At 45.1% G+C, this 23,179-nt stretch overlaps 1 protein-coding gene across 3 annotated transcripts; it reads right to left on the reverse strand.

The window, feature by feature from the left end:
• Positions 1–1,378: 1,378 nt before the first annotated feature.
• Positions 1,379–23,044, reverse strand: LOC308586773 (cytochrome P450 2J4-like). 3 transcript variants are annotated; one of them, XM_081193820.1, is made up of 9 exons: positions 22,378–23,044; positions 21,433–21,595; positions 19,103–19,252; positions 18,266–18,426; positions 16,971–17,162; positions 16,575–16,710; positions 16,069–16,256; positions 14,938–15,076; positions 1,379–1,788 (listed from the first exon to the last, which is right to left on the reverse strand). In XM_081193820.1, exons 1-9 carry the CDS (start codon positions 22,576–22,578, stop codon positions 1,613–1,615), a joined length of 1,506 nt encoding a protein of 501 aa, XP_081049946.1. In that variant the 5' UTR covers positions 22,579–23,044; the 3' UTR covers positions 1,379–1,612. The 3 variants fall into 3 exon arrangements, with proteins under 3 accessions (XP_081049946.1, XP_081049945.1, XP_081049947.1); XM_081193819.1 differs by lacking the exon at positions 1,379–1,788 and adding an exon at positions 12,072–13,239 and having other exon boundaries at positions 22,378–23,039; XM_081193821.1 differs by lacking the exon at positions 1,379–1,788 and adding an exon at positions 12,072–13,239 and having other exon boundaries at positions 16,986–17,162; positions 22,378–23,037.
• Positions 23,045–23,179: the final 135 nt, after the last annotated feature.

The raw sequence follows: 23,179 nt of genomic DNA on the forward strand, positions 1-23,179 counted from the left end.
GAGACAGTTTCTAAAGTCTCCGGAGAGAGAAAGACAGGGAAGGAAAGAAGATACAATGACATGTGTGGCTGTTAAAAGCAATTACAACCAGAAGAATACACTAATAGAGACTACAGCACCACCTATTGGATATAAATAGAAAGACAAGAATAATTTTAAAATTCACCACAGATGGTACTTAACTCCTGACAGATTGTCAAAAATAAATAAAAGGAACAACGACAAATGTTGGAAATGTAACAGAACAGAGGAAAGCATCCCAACAAAAAGAGAATGGTTGGGGGAACTTTGCGAGTACCTGGAATTAGCAAAATTGACAGATATAATAAGGAGAAAATCCAAAACTATGGTTCTGAAGCAATGGGAGTACTTAAATGATTATTTACAAAACCAGGGCTCAACTACAAAAATCTGGTTGTGTTTAGAATAATCTTGTGCGTAATATAAAAAAATACAAAGTGAGACATTAAGGAAATCCAAAGGGAAAATATGAAAAACAGAGGCTCTGAAGAACGGATTATTAAAAACGCGTGAGGTAAATGGTGGAAGTCTATTTCTTTTTTCCCCTTTTTCTTTCTTTCTTTTCTTTTCTTTTTTCTGTTTTTTTTTCTTCAAAAGAAACAATTTATTTGAGGTGGATAGGGACAAGATGAAATTATACAATTGAATATAAAGGTAGATGGGAGACAGCTATGTATTGTGAGTGCTTATCTACTTTTGAAAATTTTCACATATGATTTTTTCTTTTACTTCTTTGTTCTTTGTTCTTTTTTCTGATATCTTATACGTCATTTCAATGTGTTATCATGAATAGCATTTTATAGAGGTAGAAATAACTGTAAATATGAAAAAAGACAAAATATTCTTTAATTCTTTTTCCTTGGTTAGATGTATTTTCTTTTTCTTTTGTATTTTCTTTTGTTGTAAATATGTATATTTTTTTAATTTGTACTGAATAAAAATCTATTAAAAAAAAAGAACCCTCCCCCCCAAAATAAATAAATAACCAGAAGCTTTTTTTATTAGGTATAGTAGGTAGAGAGATACCGAGACAAGATTAAAAATTGTTCTTATATGCAACAACTGTGGCAAGAATTTTGTTTGCCCAAAGATGGAAACAACAGGAGCTACCAACAAAAGAAGAGTGGCAGATGAAGTTGATGGGCTTTGCAGAACTGGCAAAACTGACAGGAAGAATCTGGAACCTGCAAGACCAAGCATTCCAAAGGAACACATTTATATTATATCTGAAAGACAACTGTAAGCAATTAACATTATTAGCAGGGTTATTTGGAGATTTGTAAGATGAAACTGCTACCTATTCAGGTTGAGTAATGCAATATTTTAGGTAATGATATAACAACGATAGGAAACGAAGTGAAATGCAAAGATGTAAAGTTTAATTTTATAAACCATCAGATGGGAGGGAGGGAAGTCGTTAGGCTCAGTTGAGCCAAAAAGATAAAATAAGAGGGTACGATGTTACATAATGTGATTGTATGTAAAACCAATAAAAATCATTAAAAAAAACATAATTAGGATTAAGCCTCAGGTGTGCTTCTATCCCACAAACTAATAATACTTTTTAAAGAATGCTATAAGATGGGTCCCCTTAGCGAGACAATGTGCATATCTGGTATGGCAGGGAAGACAATGTCACACCCATCCTAAATTCACGGCTTAATGTCTCATTCTTTGGAGCCTGGAATGTGAACTTCTGAATTAGGGCAGTGAAGAAAATGAAGAGCTCAGTCCTCGCCAACTGCTCTCCAAGACAAACTCGCTTTCCTAGAAGAGGGGGAGAAAGAGACTGTTTCAGTAGAAAGCTTTTGCTACAGTAAACTTCTCCTTTTGTAACTAGTTGTTGCTAAAGCTGTAGTGACAGAGGCCTGTTTAAAACGACACTGGTGGACCAGGAAGCCAAATACCTATAAACATTCTGTTGTTTCAAAATGAAGAAACCAGTCCTATCTATTTCCTCATCCCCTCAAAAAACCACACGGCTCAGTGAGGAGTGGGAAGAGAGCATGCCAACACTGTATTGTGTAACATCACACCTCCTATGGCAGCCATTTGTGTCTTACACACAGAGCACTTCCTCAGAATGCCAGATATGACCACTGGCTTCAATAGGGTGGGGACCCCTACAGTGCACAACTATTTTAGCAATACACCAGACTTCCCCCAACCAAGCCATTATCATGTAGTCACTGTTGCAATTCTAATGAGCCACGCATCAACTTTTGTTACCTGCAGAGAATGGCAGAAACGCTTCCCTTTTCCTGAACTGACCATTCTCTAGGAAATGACCAGGATTAAACACATTGGGTGTTTCCCACTCATCCTCATCAAACAGCAGTGAGGTCAAGTACTAAGCCTCCTAGATCCAAGTCCAACTCAGAAAAAATGTTTTGAATGGGATATTTTTTATGGGTCTACATCTATGACAAATCTTATTAGTTTACTTTTGTTTAAAGATGCAAGAAATGCAAAAGTGAATTAAGATAAGGTTACCACATTTTTTTTCAATGAATCCGGGGACACTTTAAATAAATACATACATACTACACGTTCAGGATGTTGATGCTGCAGTGATGGCAGTAGGAGAGGGGCGGCCGCCACCTTGACCTCAACCACCACGTTTCCCCTTCCTCCGATGCTTCTATCGCCTTTCTCCATGAGCCTGGGCAGCCCCTTAGTTGTTGGTTCTTTGGTGGTGGGGCTGGGTGGGTGGGTGGGGAAGTGGTGCACTTTGGGTCAGTCATAGAAGGTGGAGAAGGAGGGCCGAGAGCGGCAGCGGTGTGGCTCGGGCAGCGTGATGCCTCCATTCCCATCGGAGCAGCCCCAATCCCATACCTACTTATATGCAAGCAGGAGGGGGCAGGGATCCCTTAGCTGGGAAGGGAGGCTTCCCGTTGCCTAACTGAGAGATCCCTGCCCCCTCCTGCTTGCACGCAAGCTCTGATAGGCAGCGTGAAGCCTCCCTTCCCAGATGTTGGGAGGCTGCTCCTATAGGCTGCGTTTCCCGGGGACATTAGATGAAATCTGGGGACATTCTGGGGATGGAATTTGTTGAGGGACTTATTCACAAATCTGGGGACTGTCTGGTAACCCTAATTTAAGAAAATATCTAATAATCTAAAAGGTTGTACAATCAGTGCATTTAATTAAAAAAGCAATTTTAATCATCTAAATCATTGACCATAGTAAAGGAAACTTACTAAATGACCCAAATATCTTATCAAGAACAGGATATTGGTCGATCTACAAAATATTCTCCCTGATGGACAAGAGCCTCTTTCACCAGGTGCAATCCATTCACAACCACAATCCTTATGTTTCCAGTCCGAAGGCCGAATACATTGCCATATTTTTCTGCAAGCTGAATGGAGACAGTAAGGTGAATAAGTTTTATTGTACTAGCCAAAGTCCATGACAAAATACTATCAGAAGATGTATCAACATAACTATGTAATTGTATATTTGTATAATTGTATATCAACATAACTATGTAATTGTATTGTAAAACAGAACCACTGCCTGAATTGTCAAAACTATAAAGTGCAGATGCATGTGTAGATTGGGGACTCCACACAACATAGCTTTTTTCCCCAGTTTAGACCTCTGAATCTCCCTTACAGTTTACTGCAATTTTGTCCAGGTTCTTCTCCCTGATCTTTCTTGCCGCCAGCCCAAAAATGCCACATTATGTGTCACTGGAGTTTTAGTATCACTGAGCAGCCCTAGAACCCGAATGGAGATGGAGGAAGAAAATATAATATCCTATCTAATATATTATATTATTAATTTGTTGGCAGGCTGGAGGGAGAGGGAGAAAGAAATATGGAAGAAGGAAGCTTTGATTGCTGTCAAATGGTTTCCAGGAGCTGTAAATGGACAGTCCCCCTCCATCCTCCACCTGCAATCTATTCACAAGAGTTGCTGCTTATTTGCATGTAGTAACTTAGCCTAGTCTACCACACAAAGCTGTTGCAAAGATAAAGGGGGAGTGAAGGTAGGGCAATGTACAACAACACATACATGCACACCCACAATATTCTGCCAGCCACAGAAAGCAAATGGCAGTTGTGGACACAGGTTTGTTACAAATAGCTGTTAGGTGGTGAGGGAGGCCAAAATCTGGCACACTCCAATAGATTTTCTCAATTTTGCGCCCACTTGGCTAGGCATCTTATAGGGAGAAACTTCCCACACCACCCTAAAGCTCTTTCCTCCATCCTTACCCTTTGTGCTGAAATCTGAGGCTTCTTGAAATCCAGATGTAGTGTGCTACCCAGAAAGGGAAGAGGCCTGGGCCCTGGGGGGTAATTCCTTGGGCGAATCTGTTTCTTATAATCAGCAATAAGTAGAAATGTTGCCAGAAACACCAGAACAACTTGCAGGGACAAGGCCTCCCAGAGGACAGAGAGCAGCTGGAGCAACATCTTCAAACCCACCTAGGTTTTCTTATGTCAGCACAGACGGCATTGTGTCAAGGGAAACTTGATTCTGCTCCAGCTACAGCAGCCACACCCACCCTCGTGGCTAAAGTTCCTGAAATAAGGGCAAAGTTTGCATATATTATATATCACGCCCACAAAGAGGCAGGAAGATGACTTAATCACTCACTGTACCAAGGGGGCGGTGTTATGTACTGAGTTGAATAGGATCCAAACTGAAGCAGTCTGATTGGTCCTAGAACAATAGGATCCAAATTGCAGCAGTCTGATTAGTCCTAGAACAATAGGATTCAGAATGCAGCAGTCTGATTGGTCCTAGAACAACGCAGCAGTATGATTGGTTGGCAGGAACCACCCATTCCTGCTCCAGATAGAAGTGAATCCACAACCTGATTGGCTTACAGTAGAATTCCGGAATTAGCCAATGATGTGCAGCCCATTGTGTAAATAATGTATATAAAGCAGATACTGTGAGGGGACTTTCATTCATACCTCCTCACCACTATGAGCTGAATAAAGAGCATGAAATCACTTTGCGACTCTGAGTATATTTCACTGGCGACGAGGATGGGATCCCGCTGAGCTGACTGCCACACACAGCACCGCAGCACCGCCACCTGCCGCACCGCTGCCTCGCACCGTGTATCCAGGCTTCAGCTCCGGGACACAAGGAACTCAGAATGGCAGCCAACAGCAGCTTCTCGCCATTCAACCCAGCATCTGGAGACTGGGAAGCGTACGCCTCCCATTTCACCTTCCTCCTAGAAGCCAAAGGGGTCACCGACGAAGAAGACGCCAAGAAGAGGGCGATATTCTTCAGCGTCTGCGGAGAGGAGACATTTGTAATCGCCCGGGCTCTCCTTGCGCCTGAAGACGTCGCTACTGTTCCATACAAAACAATAATGGAACAGCTGAAGGGGCACTTTTCGCCGCAGCCCTCAGTGGTGGCTCGTCGAAATGCATTCTACGCAAAGCGACAAGCCCCTGGGGAAACCATAACTGGGTTTGTGACCTCTCTCCACCAAGCCGCCCGGTTCTGCAACTTCTCAGAGCTGGAGAACATGCTTCGTGACCGCCTCGTCGGTGGCCTGAAGGATGAGAAGCTGCAACGACGCCTCTACGCTAAGAAGGACCTAACGTTCCAGGTCGCTCTGGAGGAGGCCCTGGCAACGGAAGCTGCCGAGAGGTCGACGCAAGAGGCACGGCCGAGCCTGCCATCCCAACCGAGGGTCCACCACGAAGACCTCACCGACGACTCAGGATCCGACAGGGAGGAGGTGCACCGAGTACAACAGCGCACTCAAGCAGCGCACAGATCACAGCTGCCTCGACGAGAAGGAGGAAACCGCGCAAGCTGCGGGGAGAGTCACGAGAGGAGGACCTGCCGTTTCCGCAATGCAGAATGCAGGCAGTGCAGAAAATTGGGACACATCGCCCGGGTGTGTCGGGCTCGGCCCACCCGACACCAGGCATCAGATGACCAACCCAAGAGCCCAAGGTCCCAGGGCCCAACGCACCAAGGCAACTCGACGGAGCTCACGAACTGCCAGGTATACCAGTTGCCCCACCCCAACGTAGAGAAAATTTATGTAGAGGTACAGATAGAGGGGGCCCCATGCCGCATGGAGCTTGACACGGGTTCAACTCTATCCATAATCTCGGCAAGGACCTTAAGGAAACTGTGTCCTACTGGGGGTCCCAAACTCAGGCCGGCCCCATTCACCCTACGGGACTTCCAGAAGCGTAAGGTCCCCACAATGGGGGTGGGGACCTTCAGGGTGCAATACCGAGGGCGGACGCGGCAACTGGACTTGCTTGTGGTCAAGGGCCCCTACATTAGCTTACTGGGATTGGCATGCTTTGGACCACTGGGGCTAGCTGTCACCGGGGTGAACCACACTAGCTTACAAGTGGACGTGGACGCCATATGCAAGGAATTTCCAGGGGTTTTCGACGGGAAATTGGGACAGTATACGGCCCCCCCCATTGCGCTACAGCTTGATCCTGCAGTACGACCGGTCAGGCTCAAGGCCCGCCGGGTCCCGTTCGCCTTGAAACCCCGTATAGATGAGGAATTGGACCGACTCGTGGAGCAAGGAGTGCTGGAGCCGGTGCCTAATGCCCCCTGGGAAACCCCAATCGTCACACCCGTCAAGCCTAATGGTTCGGTCCGCATCTGCGCAGACTACAAATGTACCATAAACAAGGCCCTCATGGCCCACGCATACCCAGTGCCAGTGGTCAGCCATGTCCTTGCCACCCTGGCTGGGTCGAAATTTTTTGGCAAGCTGGACTTGACCCAAGCATATCAACAGCTGCCAGTAGATGAGGCCACAGCAGAGGCACAGACGATTGTGACGCACAGAGGAGCGTTCAGGGTAAAGCGGCTGCAATTCGGTGTCAGTGTGGCACCAGGCATATTCCAGAATCTAATGGACTCTCTCCTTAAAGGAATTCCTGGCGTCACCCCCTTCTTCGATGATGTGTTGATTGCCGGGCCCACACCAGAGGAGTTTGAGGACCGCCTCCGCACCGTTCTGCACCGTTTCCAGACAGCGGGTCTCAAGGTGAAGCGGGAAAAATGTCTACTAGGAGTGCCTCAGGTGGACTTTCTGGGATTTATGGTGGACGCAGAAGGGGTCCACCCGACTGGGGACAAGGTACGGGCCATTTGTGATACCCCAGCGCCCAAGAGCAAGACTGAACTTCAGGCCTTCTTGGGACTACTGAACTTTTACCATTCCTTCCTTCCCCACAAGGCGGCGGTAGTGGAGCCCCTACACAGACTCCTGGACAAGCGGGCCCCTTGGGTGTGGGGCCAGTGCCAGGAGGCCGCATTCCAGGCAGTCAAGGACTTGTCTCAAACTCTGTCTTGGCACACTTCGACGAGAGGCATGCCGCTAGCATGCGACGCCTCACCCTATGGCATTGGAGCTGTCCTGGGGCACCAACTCCCGGATGGAAGAGAGGTACCGGTGGCGTACTTTTCCCAGACACTCAACGCAACCGAGCGGAACTACTCGCAAATCGACAAGGAGGGTCTGGCAATCGTGAAGGGAGTAAAAAAATTCCATGATTTCTTGTACGGGTGGCCCTTCACCGTGGTGACTGACCACATGCCGTTGCTTGGCTTGTTTGCCCCCAAAAAGCAGACCCCCCAAGTGCTGTCTCCTCGCATCCTCAGGTGGTCAATTTTCCTTGCCAGCTACCAGTATGCACTGATTCACCGACCTGGGAAGGCGATGGGCCATGCGGACGCCCTCAGCAGGCTACCACTACCGGAAACAGGCCCTGACCCAGCACCTGCACAAGAGGTTATGAGCCTGGAGCTGCTTCCCGACCGCCCCATTCAGGCACAAGAAGTTGCACACCATTCCAAGAAAGATAGGGTCATCTCCCGGGTCCTGGACTGGGTGTGGAGGGGATGGCCCAGCAGCAGTCCCGGGCCAGAATTCGCCGGCTACACAACCCGCAAACATGAACTGTCGGCCCACAAGGGGTGCCTGTTATGGGGAAGCAGAGTCGTTGTTCCCCAGCCCCTCCGCAAAAGGGTCCTCACAGCCCTACACGAGACACACCCAGGGGTTGTGAGAATGAAGGCCCTTGCCAGGAGTTATGTGTGGTGGCCGGGGATCGATGGAGAGATAGAGGCCTGGGTCAAACACTGCCAGGCCTGCCAAGAATCCCGCCCAGATCCCCCAAGGGCCCCAGTCCAGTCCTGGGAGTCCGCCCGAGCACCATGGTCACGCCTGCATGTGGATTTCGCTGCCCCTTTCAGGGGAAAACATTCTTCGTAGTGTTGGACTCCTACACCAAATGGCTGGAAGTCGCACTGGTACCGTCCACTTCCACGTTCGCAGCCATCCGGGTACTACGTAGGCTGTTTGCAACCCACGGGCTCCCTGACACTCTCGTCTCAGACAACGGGACTGCATTTACGTCAGGAGAATTCCAAACCTTCACAGCACAGAACGCCATCCGCCACATCCGTTCGGCGCCGTTCCACCCTGCCACCAATGGCCAAGCAGAACGCATGGTGCGGACCACCAAGGACACCCTTCGCTGCATGAAGCAAGGGGACTGGGAGTACCGCCTTGCCACATTCCTTCTAGCACAGCACAGCACCCCCAGCTCAACGACTGGCCGGAGCCCCGCTGAACTACTAATGGGTTGGCGCCTTGCAATCAGATTGGACCGCCTTCACCCCGATAGAGCTCAGGATGAGGTAGTGGTGGGGGAAGGCAGGAACCCCCGGACCTTCGAGGCCCAGGACTCAGTGTACGCAAAGAATTTTGGGGCAGGCCCAGCATGGGTACCCGCCACAGTCACCAGGGTCACTGGCCCAGTGTTGTACGAGGTGCTAACAGATGGGGGGCAATGCTGGTGCCGCCACTGCGACCAGATACGGCGACGATTCCCGGGAGAAACCCAGGAAGAGGACAGGTCAGAGGAGTCCCAAGGGAACAGCGGGGCAGTGAGGCCCATAGAGCAGGAGGGGCCAGCAGGAGAGGCAGAATCAGTAAATACAGAGAGGACGCGTGAGGCCGAAAGGACACCGGAACCAGAACCACGACTGAGCGAGCCGGTTGCACCAGACCAAACAGCCCCATCACAGCCAGCATCCTTGGAACACGAGCCAGAACCTGGAGCCCGGACCAGGGAACACCCCAGGCCGCAACGTACACGTAGGCCGCTGGCATACCTTGAGGACTATGAATGCGACCTCCCGGGCAGGACTGGAACTTAGAGGGGAGGGGTCTTACGTACTGAGTTGAATAGGATCCAAACTGAAGCAGTCTGATTGGTCCTAGAACAATAGGATCCAAATTGCAGCAGTCTGATTAGTCCTAGAACAATAGGATTCAGAATGCAGCAGTCTGATTGGTCCTAGAACAATGCAGCAGTATGATTGGTTGGCAGGAACCACCCAATCCTGCTCCAGATGGAAGTGAATCCACAACCTGATTGGCTTACAGTAGAATTCCGGAATTAGCCAATGATGTGCAGCCCATTGTGTAAATAATGTATATAAAGCAGATACTGTGAGGGGACTTTCATTCATACCTCCTCACCACTATGAGCTGAATAAAGAGCATGAAATCACTTTGCGACTCTGAGTATATTTCAGGCGGGGAAGAGTGTGGAGAACAGCCTCTTTCTCAATTAGAATATTTCCTTCCTGTTTTCACTTTTGTGAAACAGTAAAGGATACTTTCCTTCATGACATTTCTAAGGGGTTTTCTGCCTCTACAAATCAAAGCACTGTCCATAAAGAAATTTAAAATGTTTACTATGGAGGATGTCTTCTGTTCCTGACATATTTGGACCAGTGGTAGTTTCAGCAGCTCTGCCCGCTGCCTAAGGAGCCAGAGAAGTCAACCTGCTTGCCTTCTGCTCAGTACTGCATACGTTAGATTTTGCTTTGGCAACAGACTGACCAGCACCTCTCCAGATGTTTTTGGTCTCCAACTCCCAACAGCTCTAGGTTGTATGGTCAACAGTCAGGGATCAGTGGAGAGCCCTCTATTACTAAGATAGTTTTAGCCAGTAGCAGACCATGTAGAAGGGGGAAATTTTGTGCAATGCAAATCCATTGCCAGGAGCTCTGGATTGGCTCCATCAGTGTGTTTACAGCACACCAACATCACCATCATGTTGCTTTCCCCCCTCCCAGTAAGCAGGAGCAACTCAGCTCTTGGGAGGTCTAGCGAGAGCCACGTTACCACACCCGCCCGCGTGGCTAATGCTCCCACAGGATGTGAGGGCAAAGTCCACAGGTATTGTTATGTATCGTGCCCACAAATAGGCAAGGTGATGACTTAATGTGTAACTCTACCAAGGGGGAAGAGTTATGATATTTCCTTCCTGTTTTCCATTTTTAGGAACTGTAAAGGTTACTTTCCTTCCAGACATTTCTAAGAAGGCGTTTCTGGCAGTGCAAATCAAAGCACTGTCAATAAAGAAATTTAAAACTTTTACTAAGGAGGATGACTTCTGTTCCTGAAACATTTGGACCAGTGGTGATTTCAACAGCTATAACCAATGGCTAAGGAGGCCGGAGGTGTCAACCTGCTTGCCTTCTGTTCAATATTACATAGGTTACATTTTCCCCCGGCAACAGAATGACTTGATCTGGGACTGGCAACCAGTACCTCTCCAGCTGGTTTTGGGTCTCCAACTCCCAGCAGCCCCAGCCAGTATGGCCAATAGACAGGGATGATGGGAGAAGGATCATTCAGAGGGCCAGAGCCCTCTAGTACTAGATAGTCTTCTCCAGTAGCAGACCATGTGAAGAAGAGAAGTTGGTGCAAGGCAAACACATTACCAGGAGCTCTAGATTGGCTCCATCAGTGTGTTTACAGCACAGTAACATCACTGCTGTGTTGATTTTTTTCCTCCCAGTAAGCAGCAGCAACTGAGCTCTTGGGAGGTCCAGTGAGTGCTACCACACCATCTAGTTCTACTCTTAGCCAAGCCATGATCTCTTAGCCTTGGTTCCCCATCTCAAATACAAATACTTAAATACTAAAACTGATGATAATCAGGTGGCCAGGTGGAATTGTGTCTACAGTGGAGCTGAATGGCAAGTCCTTATTCCTGCCTCTGCGCACGTGGAGCATCAATGGCTGCAAGCTACAACAGCATGAACTTCTACTGGGGGAGGTCAAGTATGAAAGCACCCAGTCGCTAAAATGTTGCTGTGGAAACCAGAGGCTCCCACCTTTGGGGGCCCAGGGGTACTTCTGAAACTATTGTGAGGACCAAGAAATACCTATTTCACAGAAGAAATAATAGTGATGGTCAGAAAAATTCCTTCCCCAGAACAAAACAACAAAATAACTTTCATTATTATTCATCTTAATATGACCAGGTGGACAATAAGTTCATTGTTCTTTAAAACTCAGTTTGAATTGTTAGTTTCAGTACTGCCAAACTTGGGGTAAGGAGCACATCCTGTTGCATTATTTGAGAGATTTCTATAAGCTCCTTCTCCCCCAAACCCACATGTATCAATACATGCCCACCCGATGACACACACCATCCAACAGATGGGGGAGGAAACTGATGCAGTGTGGGCCAAATACCTGGGTGTCAAATACCAGCTGTGCAATACTTTCAAAGATACCGTAATTCCCTCACAGAAGCAAAGATTGATTTATAAGGCAATTTCCACCACAAAACCTCCCAGTCTCTATCACTGAGCGAAAACTGGATATTTTGTTCCCAGCACAACTTCTAACCAGCAGGTCCACCTACAGTGGCATCCAATATATTTTAGAAAGAACTGAGAGTAAGCCTTTATTATTCAATAATATTTGTTCAAAGGCCTTAAGACTCCTTGTTCCTTCTCCCAAAGAACATCACAGGAGAGATTGGTTCAGACCAAGCACACATCAAGCCCAAGACTCCCAAAGATCTGCAGGCACAATATCCCCAGGAAATTTCTGCTTGAATGTTTTCAACTGGACACAATAGTACTGATGAAAATGGAGCATGCATCTTCTGACATTCTCCTCTGCCCCTGCCCCTGTGAGTGTCAGCAATATGTGCTCCCTGACAGCCAAATTGCCACTTTTAACGATTTTCATGGAAAACACTTTGCAGACTCAGTTTTCACCTTGTTATCCACCATGTTTATTAAAGAACAACAAAATTGTTTTTTGAAAATAATAAAACCTAGGGAATATTCATTGTCCACCATACAACTCAAGAGTTCTATGCTTAACCCACCAATTTTACTATATTTAGAAGCACATTTAAACTCTGTCTTGGGGTTTGGCCCAACAATACAGAACAGAGATAATCTCAAGGTCATGGGTATGAGCCCCACATTGCGTGAAAGATGGGGGGTTTGACCATTTCCCCCAGTGTTAAGTTGTTGAGCTTTTTTTTGGGGGGGGGGATGTTTACTTTAAGATGGGGATCTATAATTTTTGTTGTTGTTTTTTAAAAAATTGCCCCTACTTTTCTCAGACATTTTGCCAATTTAGCAAAAATCTGCCCAGACATCATTTTGCAGCCCAATTCCTGGATGTGTCCGGAAAAACCCAGATATATGGCAGCCCTAGATTACCCTTGGGGTCCCTTGCAACTCTGAAATTCTATGAGCATATGAATTGGTTTTGTAACAAAATTTTCGAAGCAACATTTTCTAATTTTATAAACATAGGCAGGAATTCCATTAGAGCAAGCAATGCCTTTTCTTCACTACAACCAGGACATAGTAATATTGAAAATAGTGGGATGGGGGATAGACCGCCTGACCAAGAAGTGGGGGGATAGAATTTGGATCCTCACCAATTAAACAATATTATTTGCATACATACACCCCCCCCCGAGAATCATGGGAAATGTAGTTTACCCTTCAGAGAGCTACAATTCCCAGCAGCCTTAAGTTATAGTTGCCTGAATTCCTTGAGGGGGGAAATGTGAACTGAATGCACTTTTTTTAAAGGTACAGGCTGCAATCCCAACCCTGCTTACTTGGGTTAAGTCCTAATCAATTCTGGCTTAACATAATTAATACTAAGCCACAGGCGTGTTTCTGACCCACAAACTAATCCGACTTTTTAAAGAAATGGCAATGCTATAAGATGGGTCCCTTAGCGAGAGAATGCACATATCCGGTATGGCAGGGGAGACAATGTCGAACCCATCCTAAATTCACGGCTTAATGTCTCATTCTTTGGAGCTTGGAAAGTGAACTTCTGAATTAGGGCAGTGAAGAAAAGAAAGAGCTCAGTCCTCGCCAACTGCTCTCCCAAACAAGCTCGCTTTCCTGGAAGAGAGGGAGAAAGAGACTGTTTCAGTGGAGAGCTTTTGCTACAGTAAACAGCTGCACAGTTTAAAACAGCACTGAGAGAACAAATACTTTAAAACAGTATGTTATTACAAAATAGAGATAAAAATCAGTCCTCTGTATTCTCTAGTGAAGCAAATGGGAACACTGAACAAATATGATCCTGGTTTTTGAGAATTTGGAATAGATACATTTCAATTAACATAAATTTCTCTCATATGTACCGTAAATTTCGCTCCAAAACACACACTTTTTTGCTCCGAGAAAGTAAGGGAAAATGCCTGTGCGTGTTAAGGAGTGAATGCACGGATCAGAGCCATGGCTGCCATCAGTCAGCCAAAGCGGGAGCCACTTACACGCTCTACGAGGCTCTCACTTTGCTTTCTTTAAAGCGACCTGGAGCCAGGAAGGAGGGAGGGAAGGAGAGCCATAGCAGCAAAGCCGGCAGCAGCCGCTTACACAGGAGGAGGGACAGACGCTAGCAAAGGTCTGCGCCCTCTCTAAACAGAGCAATGAGGCTGCAGAGAGACGGCAGGAAAGATAAAATTTAAGCAACCAGCAGCAAAATAAAACCAACCTCGAGCTCTGAGCCAGCGCAGTGAAAACCAGGAAGTAAAAAAAAAGGCTGGGGAGGGCATGAGGGAGAGGGGAAAACTTCGCAAATCCCCGCGTCTCAGCTGATCGGCTGGGACGGAGCAGCTTGTTTTCAGGCAGGATAGATTTGAGCATTGTCTGGGTCCTAGTGCCCCTACCGCTTTGTTGTGCTCCATTCTATTGCTGCTGGTGGCTGCTTATCGTTCAGGCTGCAAGGAGGAGCGTTTTTACACAGCTAATGGCGAATCCCCTGCAATCAAAGTCCTCCTCACTTGCTCAAATCTATTCCGCCTCAAAACAAGGAGCGGAAGGAAAAGGCTGCAAACTGTTAAATGGGAAAAAAACCCAGGCACAGGGCAAATACCTTAAGTATACCTTTAAAGCAACAGTGCTCTTTCCCTCCCTCCTCCCCGCGGAAAAGCTCCTTGTCCCTTGAGTTCTTTTCCTTCCCTCCCCACTTAAAACGTGGCTACAAAGCACGGATCCACATGGATCCTCAGGATTTTTGCATTGGGCTACCCCAAACTCACTGTCAGATCACATGTCTGTGGCCACAGAATGAACCATAAAAATCATACATCCACTGTTTCATTTAGAATATTTTTTCCTCGTTTTCCTCCTCTAAAAACTACATGCGTGTTATGGTCAGATGCGTGTTATAGAGCGAAAAATACGGTAGTTTTGGAGAAAATTTCGATTTCAATTATATTTTATTAGGAATCTCCCTAATCTGCATATAGCTTATGTAGCTAAGGGTGTGGCATACAGAGTAAGTTGCTCAAGTTCCAGATGGAAGTAGGTTTCTGTTCTAGGGCAGCTGAGAAAGGTCCCAGTAAATATTCCCTAAAAAAATCCAAACTGCTTGCTTACTGGATGGGGGGGGGGAGTATATCAACACCATTTCATGTAACATCCCACCTCCCATTTTGTGACATGCACACAGAGCACTTCCTCAAAATCCCAAATGTGACCACTGGTCCCAATAGGGTGGTAACCCCAGCAATACACAAGGCTCTCAGCAACCAAATCACCATCATATTGTCACTGTTGCAGTTCTGATGAGCAGCCCATGAACTTTTTTACCTGCAGAGAATGGCAAGAACGCTTCCCTTTTCATGAACTGATCATTTCCCAAGAAATGGCCAGGATTAAACTCATTGGGTGTTTCCCACTCATCCTTGTCAAACAGCACAGAGGTCAAATTGGCGACCATTATGGTTCCCTGGCAAAGGAGAAGCAGAGAAGAAAGTAGATAAAAATGACAAGGCGCTTTCGAGTACAGTGGTACCTTGGGTTACAAACACCTTGTCTTACAAATACTTCAGGTTACAGACTCCACTAACAAGGAGGTAGTACCTCGGATTGAGAACTTTACCTCAGGATGAGAACAGAAATCACACAGTAGTGGCGTGGTGGCAGCGGGAGGCCCCATTAGCTAAGGTGGTACCTCAGGTTAAGAACGGTTTCAGGTTAAGAACACACCTTTGGAATGAATTAAGTTCGTAACCAGAGGTACCACTGTATTCTCTTTGAAATTATAGCAGTACTAAGCCTCTATCCCCTGACTGAGCAAGGATATGTTCTGAAAGCAATATTTACTTCTCATTATTAAGTAATTCATCCAACGAAGTCCCACAAAAGCACAGTTCCAATATAGATTTTAAAAGACATTCAAAGTCAGGTTGGGAATCAATATGGTTTCCTCTCAAAGAAAAAGAAGAGAAGATAGTAGATTAAACTGGCAGAGAACTCTTTGTGTTTTTATCTGTGCAACTATCTACAGCAGTACTAAGCCTCCTGGATCCAAGTCCAACCATTCTTGCCTATTGCTCATGCTGGCTCAGGTTGGTAAGAGTTGGACTTGAACAACATCTGGAGGACCTTATGTTGGCCAACCCTCATTTAGAACTCTGGCTTCAAGTTTTTGTATCTTGAAGAAAGAGGAAAGGAAAATAAGAATGGTATACAGTGGTACCTCGGGTTACAGATGCTTCAAGTTACAGATGCTTCAGGTTACAGACTTTGCTAACCCAGAAATAGTACCTCGGGTTAAGAACTTTGCTTCAGGATGAGAACAGAAATCACATGGCAGAGGCGGGAGGCCCACTTAGCTAAAATGGTCTTCAGGTTAAGAACAGTTTCAGGTTAAGAACGGACCTCCGGAATGAATTAAGTTCTTAACCCAAGGTACCATTGTATCATCTTAATACTTACTTTGGGAATATGAAACCCAGCGAGTGTAGTGTCCTTAGTTGTCATCCGGGGCGAATTCACAGGCACAATGTTGCTTATTCTTTGAATTTCATGAACAACCGCATTGGTATACGGCATGCTGTCCCTGTCACTCATGGCTGGCTGGCGAGACTGGCCAATCACAGAATCTATTTCTGCTTGGACTTTTGCTGCAGAGAAAAGAAGATCTGCTATCAATACAAGGAGAACAGACATAAACCAATATCTGCAAGGAAACTGCATCTTGATGTCCCACCACTGAGTACCCAGTAGATGGTGACAAGGGATAGACCCTCCTGAGTAGTGGTATCTCATTTGTGAAATTCCCTTCAACTGAAAAAGGACACAGGACTTTCACTAGTCAAGTTTCAGCAATGCCTTAAGACTTCATTCTTTTATTGAGGGGAATGTGTGTTTTCTGATGAGTCCACCTGAAGCTGCAGTATTCCGACTGTAATGAAAGGTAAATGAGCAAACTACAGTTCTACCTTGAATTTCTGGGTATATGGCCATGTAGAGCAAAGCCCAGCGCAGGGTTGTAGAAGTTGTTTCTGTTCCAGCAAAAAACAGATCCAGTGTTGATTGTAGGAGGCTTTCTTCATGGAAACTGGAAGGGGCATCCTCCTTAAAGCAAAGAAAATGCACCAGGGATGATGGTGTCATTAAAAATACCATCCTACTGTCAGCCCCACATGTCAAGAGATCACCAGGGGATTCAGTGACTCTAATCCTGCCTCTAGGAAGGTCCAGTCAAGAGTCCTGTGACTCTCTGATGCTGGCATAAAGTTTGGGTTTGTTCTGGTCAATAATTTCTGGTCTGGTTTTTAATATTGCTTCTCTGCCTTCTACTACTGTTTTGTTATTAAAGATACATACTTTTTTACCTTTTCATCTCTTACCTTGGCCATTTCATTTAGGTAGGCATCTATGAAGTCTCTGGGTTCAGATGGGTTCCAGTCTTCTTTGTGTTTTTCAATGATTTCTCTCACAAAGGATTTCAACTGCCCCCATTTTTTAAAAAGTGTGTGATGGGGCCCTGGCAAGTGCTTCATGACAGTAGGAAATGCATCATACAGCTGAGGAAAAAAACACTAATATCATGTATGTGAAGGAAAAACCCTCTCAAAAAAGCATTCACATCATGTCGTTGTCATGGGAAAGGAGCTAGCAGTAATAAAGGCTGGTGTGCACAGGCTCAAAGATGGCAGACTCTCTTGGAACCAGAGCAAATATTGCACTCACCACTTCTTACGATGGTACCCCATAGCAATGTCTTAACTTCTTGGTTAGAATGTACAGATTGCAAATCAAATGGCATCATTGTGGTTAGTTCTACAAACACAACCTGTATTTCACTGATTGACTTCTCAAGAAGATGATTACCATTTTGAAAATGGCATGTGCCAATTGCCTGCTGATGTCAAGAATATTCAGGGTTTCCCTTTGATGATGCCCATCTGCATGGGGCTTCCATTCACAGACTAGAACAGGTTTGTGTAGGATCAAGTCACACCCTGTTCAGATACACAGAGATTTTATTCACAGTCACACATGTGACAGCCCTCCTATTAGTAATTTCATTCTCTCATTGCTGTTGGATCTCGTGATGCACTGTTTACATTCCATAGTGAGAGGAGTGTGGGAACAGAACTCAGACACTGTACTAACATTCTATGTGCTTTTGTACTCTTTGTTCTCTGCTTTTGGACAGAGGAGATGTGTGTGAAGCTGCTGCTCACACTCAGCCATGTTTGTTGTTTCGATCTTTTGTAAATAAAGAAGCTTTTGAGATGCCAAATACCTACAGCCTCATTTCTTTGCTGATACTGTGCTAATGCTAAGAGCGTGCCCACAGCTCCACTGGATGTGGGTCACTGGACACCTGCGTACGAGGAACAGATATACGCATACCTCCAGCCACTTAAAAACACAACCTCTGCCATAATAAACAATTCCGCAGCCCACATTGCAGTACTAAAGTCTTTAGTGCCTTGATAAAAAATGCTAGAAGGCAAAGGAATATGGATGAGTCAAGAGACTTGAATGAATAGTAAGGGAGAAAACAGGAATGAGAACATGAAGAAACAGGAGGACCCAAAGCAAATGATTGCACAGTCAGCAAGAATGTGGGAATGTGTCTGGAATCAAAGCAATTCTGTTGAACTCAAAGAAGACCTACCATACTCCAAAAACTTCCCTGAAGGTGGCTTGCCTCATCAAACAGGTGCAATAAATTATGGAAACGGCTGTCATGGTAATCAAAGCGGTCCCCAAAAGTGATGGAACAGATGATATTTGAAACAGCATTATTAATCTGAAAGTGAGGGTCAAATGGCTGCCCTGGAGAGGGAGAGAAAATGGTGCAGAAGGAATTGGGGTGCTTCTAGCTTCCATGTAACAAAAACAGAAGGGGGGGGAAGTGGTTGGATGTTGATGAGGCAGGATTTGTTTTAGCTGAAGAAATCATTTCATATTAACATTATATCTTGTAATTTAACCTGGGACACTCAGGACTCTGAGGCCCATTTATATTTATTCTCCATAGGCAATGATTATTCTGCAGTATGGTGATATTGATCTGAGAGGCAGGAGGTCAGGAAAGGGCATTTTTGTAACAATGGCTGTCAAAAAGGATAAGGACCGTCCCCATCAGAGACAGTATAGAGACACACTGATATACCAAAACTATCAAAAATCTGCAGATATCCTCAAAACCCAACCTTTGCTCTTATTCTGTTCTAGTTCAGGGGCTTTTTAGGGGCTTTTAGCTCCCATGGCAGGTTCCAACACAGAGCTTCACACTAGAACTTTTGTGCACCACAACGAGCCTCTGTGGAGCTTCCTATCAACACCCTCTTCGCCATCACAGGGTCATTCCAGTCCAAGCAGAGCTACATTTGTGTGAAGAAATAATGCCAGAAAGCTTTGCACCTAGCTGATGTAGTTTTGACCTAGTTCATACAAAGTAGCAACTTAAGGTAAGATGGCCCACAGGATTGTTGACTTTGGTTCTCACCTTTTTCAGCTTCTATTGCTTCATTTAAGTAACGGCTTTCCTCCTGTATTCTTTCTTCTAAAGACCTTTTGCCCAAACCAAAGTTTCTGAGTGTTGATAAGGCAAACCGTCTTTGTTGTTTCCAGATGAGACCATTAGAGAAGACTATTCCTAGATGGGAAGGAGTAATAAGTACGTAGAGCAAGTCAGTAGAATCATAGAATCATAGAATCATAGAGTTGGAAGAGACCACAAGGGCCATCGAGTCCAACCCCCTGCCAAGCAGGAAACACCATCAGAGCACTCCTGACATATGGTTGTCAAGCCTCTGCTTAAAGACCTCCAAAGTAGGAGACTCCACCACACTCCTTGGCAGCAAATTCCACTGTCGAACAGCTCTTACTGTCAGGAAGTTCTTCCTAATGTTTAGGTGGAATCTTCTTTCTTGTAGTTTGGATCCATTGCTCCGTGTCCGCTTCTCTGGAGCAGCAGAAAACAACCTTTCTCCCTCCTCTATGTGACATCCTTTTATATATTTGAACATGGCTATCATATCACCCCTTAACCTCCTCTTCTCCAGGCTAAACATGCCCAGCTCCCTTAGCCGTTCCTCATAAGGCATCGTTTCCAGGCCTTTGACCATTTTGGTTGCCCTCCTCTGGACACGTTCCAGTTTGTCAGTGTCCTTCTTGAATTGTGGTGCCCAGAACTGGACACAGTACTCCAGGTGTGGTCTGACCAGAACAGAATACAGTGGCACTATTACTTCCCTTGATCTAGATGCTATACTCCTATTGATGCAGCCCAGAATTGCATTGGCTTTTTTAGCTGCCGCGTCACACTGTTGGCTCATGTCAAGTTTGTGGTCAACCAAGACTCCTAGATCATTTTCACATGTACTGCTCTCAAGCCAGGTGTCACCCATCTTGTATTTGTGCCTCTCATTTTTTTTGCCCAAGTGCAATACTTTACATTTCTCCCTGTTAAAATTCATTTTGTTTGTTTTTGCCCAGTTCTCTAATCTGTCAAGGTCGTTTTGAAGTGTGATCCTGTCCTCTGGGGTGTTAGCCACCCCTCCCAGTTTGGTGTCATCTGCAAATTTGATCAGGATGCCCTTGAGTCCATCATCCAAGTCGTTGATAAAGATGTTAAATAAGACCGGGCCCAAGACAGAACCCTGTGGCACCCCACTAGTCACTCTTCTCCAGGATGAAGAGGAACCATTGATGAGCACCCTTTGGGTTCGGTCAGTCAGCCAGTTACAAATCCACTGAGTGGTAGCAGAGTCAAGATTTAGCAATCTTGTTAATTCCAAGATGGACTCCTCTTTGCTTTCCATTATTCTGCTTGCCTGCTCATGGCATGTTGGAAAGACTGCAAGGCAATTTGTGCTGTTGGCTTTTATCTGTTTGCTCTGAATTCTGCCATTTGCTGTTACTGCTGTTTCATTGATGCTTTTTGTGTGTTTCACTGTTTGGGTAGATTTTTTAATACCAATTTTAGTTTGTCCTGTTAAACACTGTGGGAACTCTCGATAGAATAGCAGCATTAAAAAAATACTGACAGGTGAAGAAGTCATGCAGTTAATATATTTTGTTCCTTCCTCTCCTTAAGCCACTCAGGCTTTCTTTTTTCCTGGAATTAACTGGTTTGGATTTAAAATGGGGGTCCCACTCTAGCCCCTTCTGTAATTATTCACACCCTTCATTTCTTCGTGGTTAATAGATTTCTTTTTGTGTTTTTTTTTGTTTCATTTTGCTATCCCTCCTTATGAACTGTAGTCTGTTTTCCAGGACTTGCCCTATAAGCAGCTAAATGACTTTGAAGAAGATACTACCTCTTCCTTTCATACTTAAGCACTAACTATTATTCCATCTCTACTAGCGATGGGACAGAAATTCAGTTCAGCTTGCATTTAAATGCAATCTTACTTCGGTCTCACTTGCTGAAACAATGCACAAACTGGAGTGTTACTGATGTGTAAGTGTTGCAAACTGAAGAATGGAATAATGAAGAACTGATTGAAAGAAAAACCGACAGATTCCTCCATCCATAATAATGTCAGGTTCTTATTTACAAGCTGTTTATCTTCAGTACTCAATACTGAATGGTGAGTTCAGTTAATCTAAACAGTTTAGTAGATATACTTTTATGACATAGGTTACTACTACTGGTTTAAAGATGCAAGGAATGAAAAAGAAGATTAAGGAAAGATCTAACAATGAGTCCTGAATATTTAAACTTGAGGAATAATCTAAAAGGTTCCCCAATCAATACAGACCATTAAAAATAAAAAATAAAAAGGAATTATTTAATTATCTAAATAATTGACAACATTAAAAGAAACTTACCAGATGACCCAAACATTTCCTGGGTACCAGGACTATTTGGTCGATCTACAAAGTTTTCACCCTGATGGACAAGAGCCTCTTTCACCAGATGCAATCCATTCACAACCACAGACCTCATGCTTCCAACCTGAAGACTGTAGACATTGCCGTATTTTTCTATAAGCTGGATGGAGATTGAGGAAGAATGTAAGAAATGATTTATCCTCTCTCTATATTATATATTAATTTGTCTGCTTGGTGCTTCTTGAATGCCTATATGGAAGAAGGGAACTTCTTTGATTGCCATCAAATATATCAGGGACATCAGAAATGCCAAAATGCCAGGGTCTGTACATGGACAGGCCCCCTCCATCCTCCACCTACGATGTATTCATTAGAGTAACTTTGCCTAGTCTACCACACAGAGTTGTTGCAAAGATAAAAGTGGGGAAGGTAGGACAAGGATCAACAAAGCATACAAACACACACAAAAAATACTCTGCCAACCATGGTAAGCGAAAGGCAGTTGTAAGACCCAGATTTGTTACAAATAACTGTAGGATAAAATAGATCCTCAAAGTTCAGAGGCAAAACAATTCTGGATACCATATTCTGGGAACAAACAAAAAGGCATTTTTCTTGGTGCCCCACACATGGGCTCCTCGCAGACATCAGGCTGACCTCTCTCAGAATCAGGATGCTAAACCTGGAAGCATCTCAACCTGCTTCTCCAGCCAGGGTCTTACACTCCTTTCCAGTGCAATGTAGGGACATCTTTTGGTAGTATGGCACCCTGAGAGTGACCAAAATCTGGCATACATAAATGGATCTTCACAATGATCGATCCTCTCATTTTTTTGCCCACTTGGATCAGTGCCCTATGCCAGGGAACCACTTGCACCACCCAAAATCTGGCACAGCAATGTAGTATTTAATTCATGCCATAGGTTTTTCCTTCATCCTTACCTTTTGTAATGAAATGTGAGGCTTCTTGAAATCCACATGTAGCATATTACCTATCAAGGGAAGAAGCATGGGCCCTGGGGGGTAATTCCTTGGGCGAATATTTCTCTTGTAATCAGCAAGAAGTAGAAATGTAGCCAGAAACACCAGAACGACCTGCAGGGACAAGGCCTCCCAGAGGACAGAGAGCAACTGGAGCAGCATCTTCAAACCCACCTAGGTGTTCCTTTTGCAGATTGGCCTGCTGTCTGCTGAGGGAAACCCGAATCTGATCCCACTAGAGCAGCCACACCTGTGTTCTTGGCTAATGCGCCTGTAGGAAATGAGAACAAAGTCTGCATATATTACTGTACATTATGCCCATAAAGAGGCAGGAAATGACCTAATGAATGATTCCACCAAGCAGGAAAAAGAGAGTGGGGAAGAGCGGCAATCGGAATTAAAATATTTCCTTCCTATTTTCACTTCTTTGGTACAGCAAAGGTTAATTTCCTTCATGACATTTCCAAGAAGGGTTTTCTCCCCGTGCAAATCAAAGCACTGTCAAGAAAGAAAATAAAAACTTACACTAAGCAGGATGCCTTCTGCTCCTGAAAAGTTTGGATCAGGGGTAGTTTCAGCAACTCTGACCTCTGGCTAAGGAGGCCAGAGGAGTCAATCTGCTTGCCTTCTGTTCAATACAGTGGTGCCCCGCAAGACGAATGCCTCGCAAGATGGAAAACCCGCTAGAAGAAAGGGTTTTCTGTTTTTCAATGCGCTTCGCAGGACTAATTTCCCTATGGGCTTGCTTCGCAAGACGAAAATG

This window comes from Podarcis bocagei, assembly GCF_964188305.1.
Source record: "Podarcis bocagei genome assembly, chromosome: 5".
Classification (NCBI taxonomy): Eukaryota; Metazoa; Chordata; class Lepidosauria; order Squamata; family Lacertidae; genus Podarcis; species Podarcis bocagei.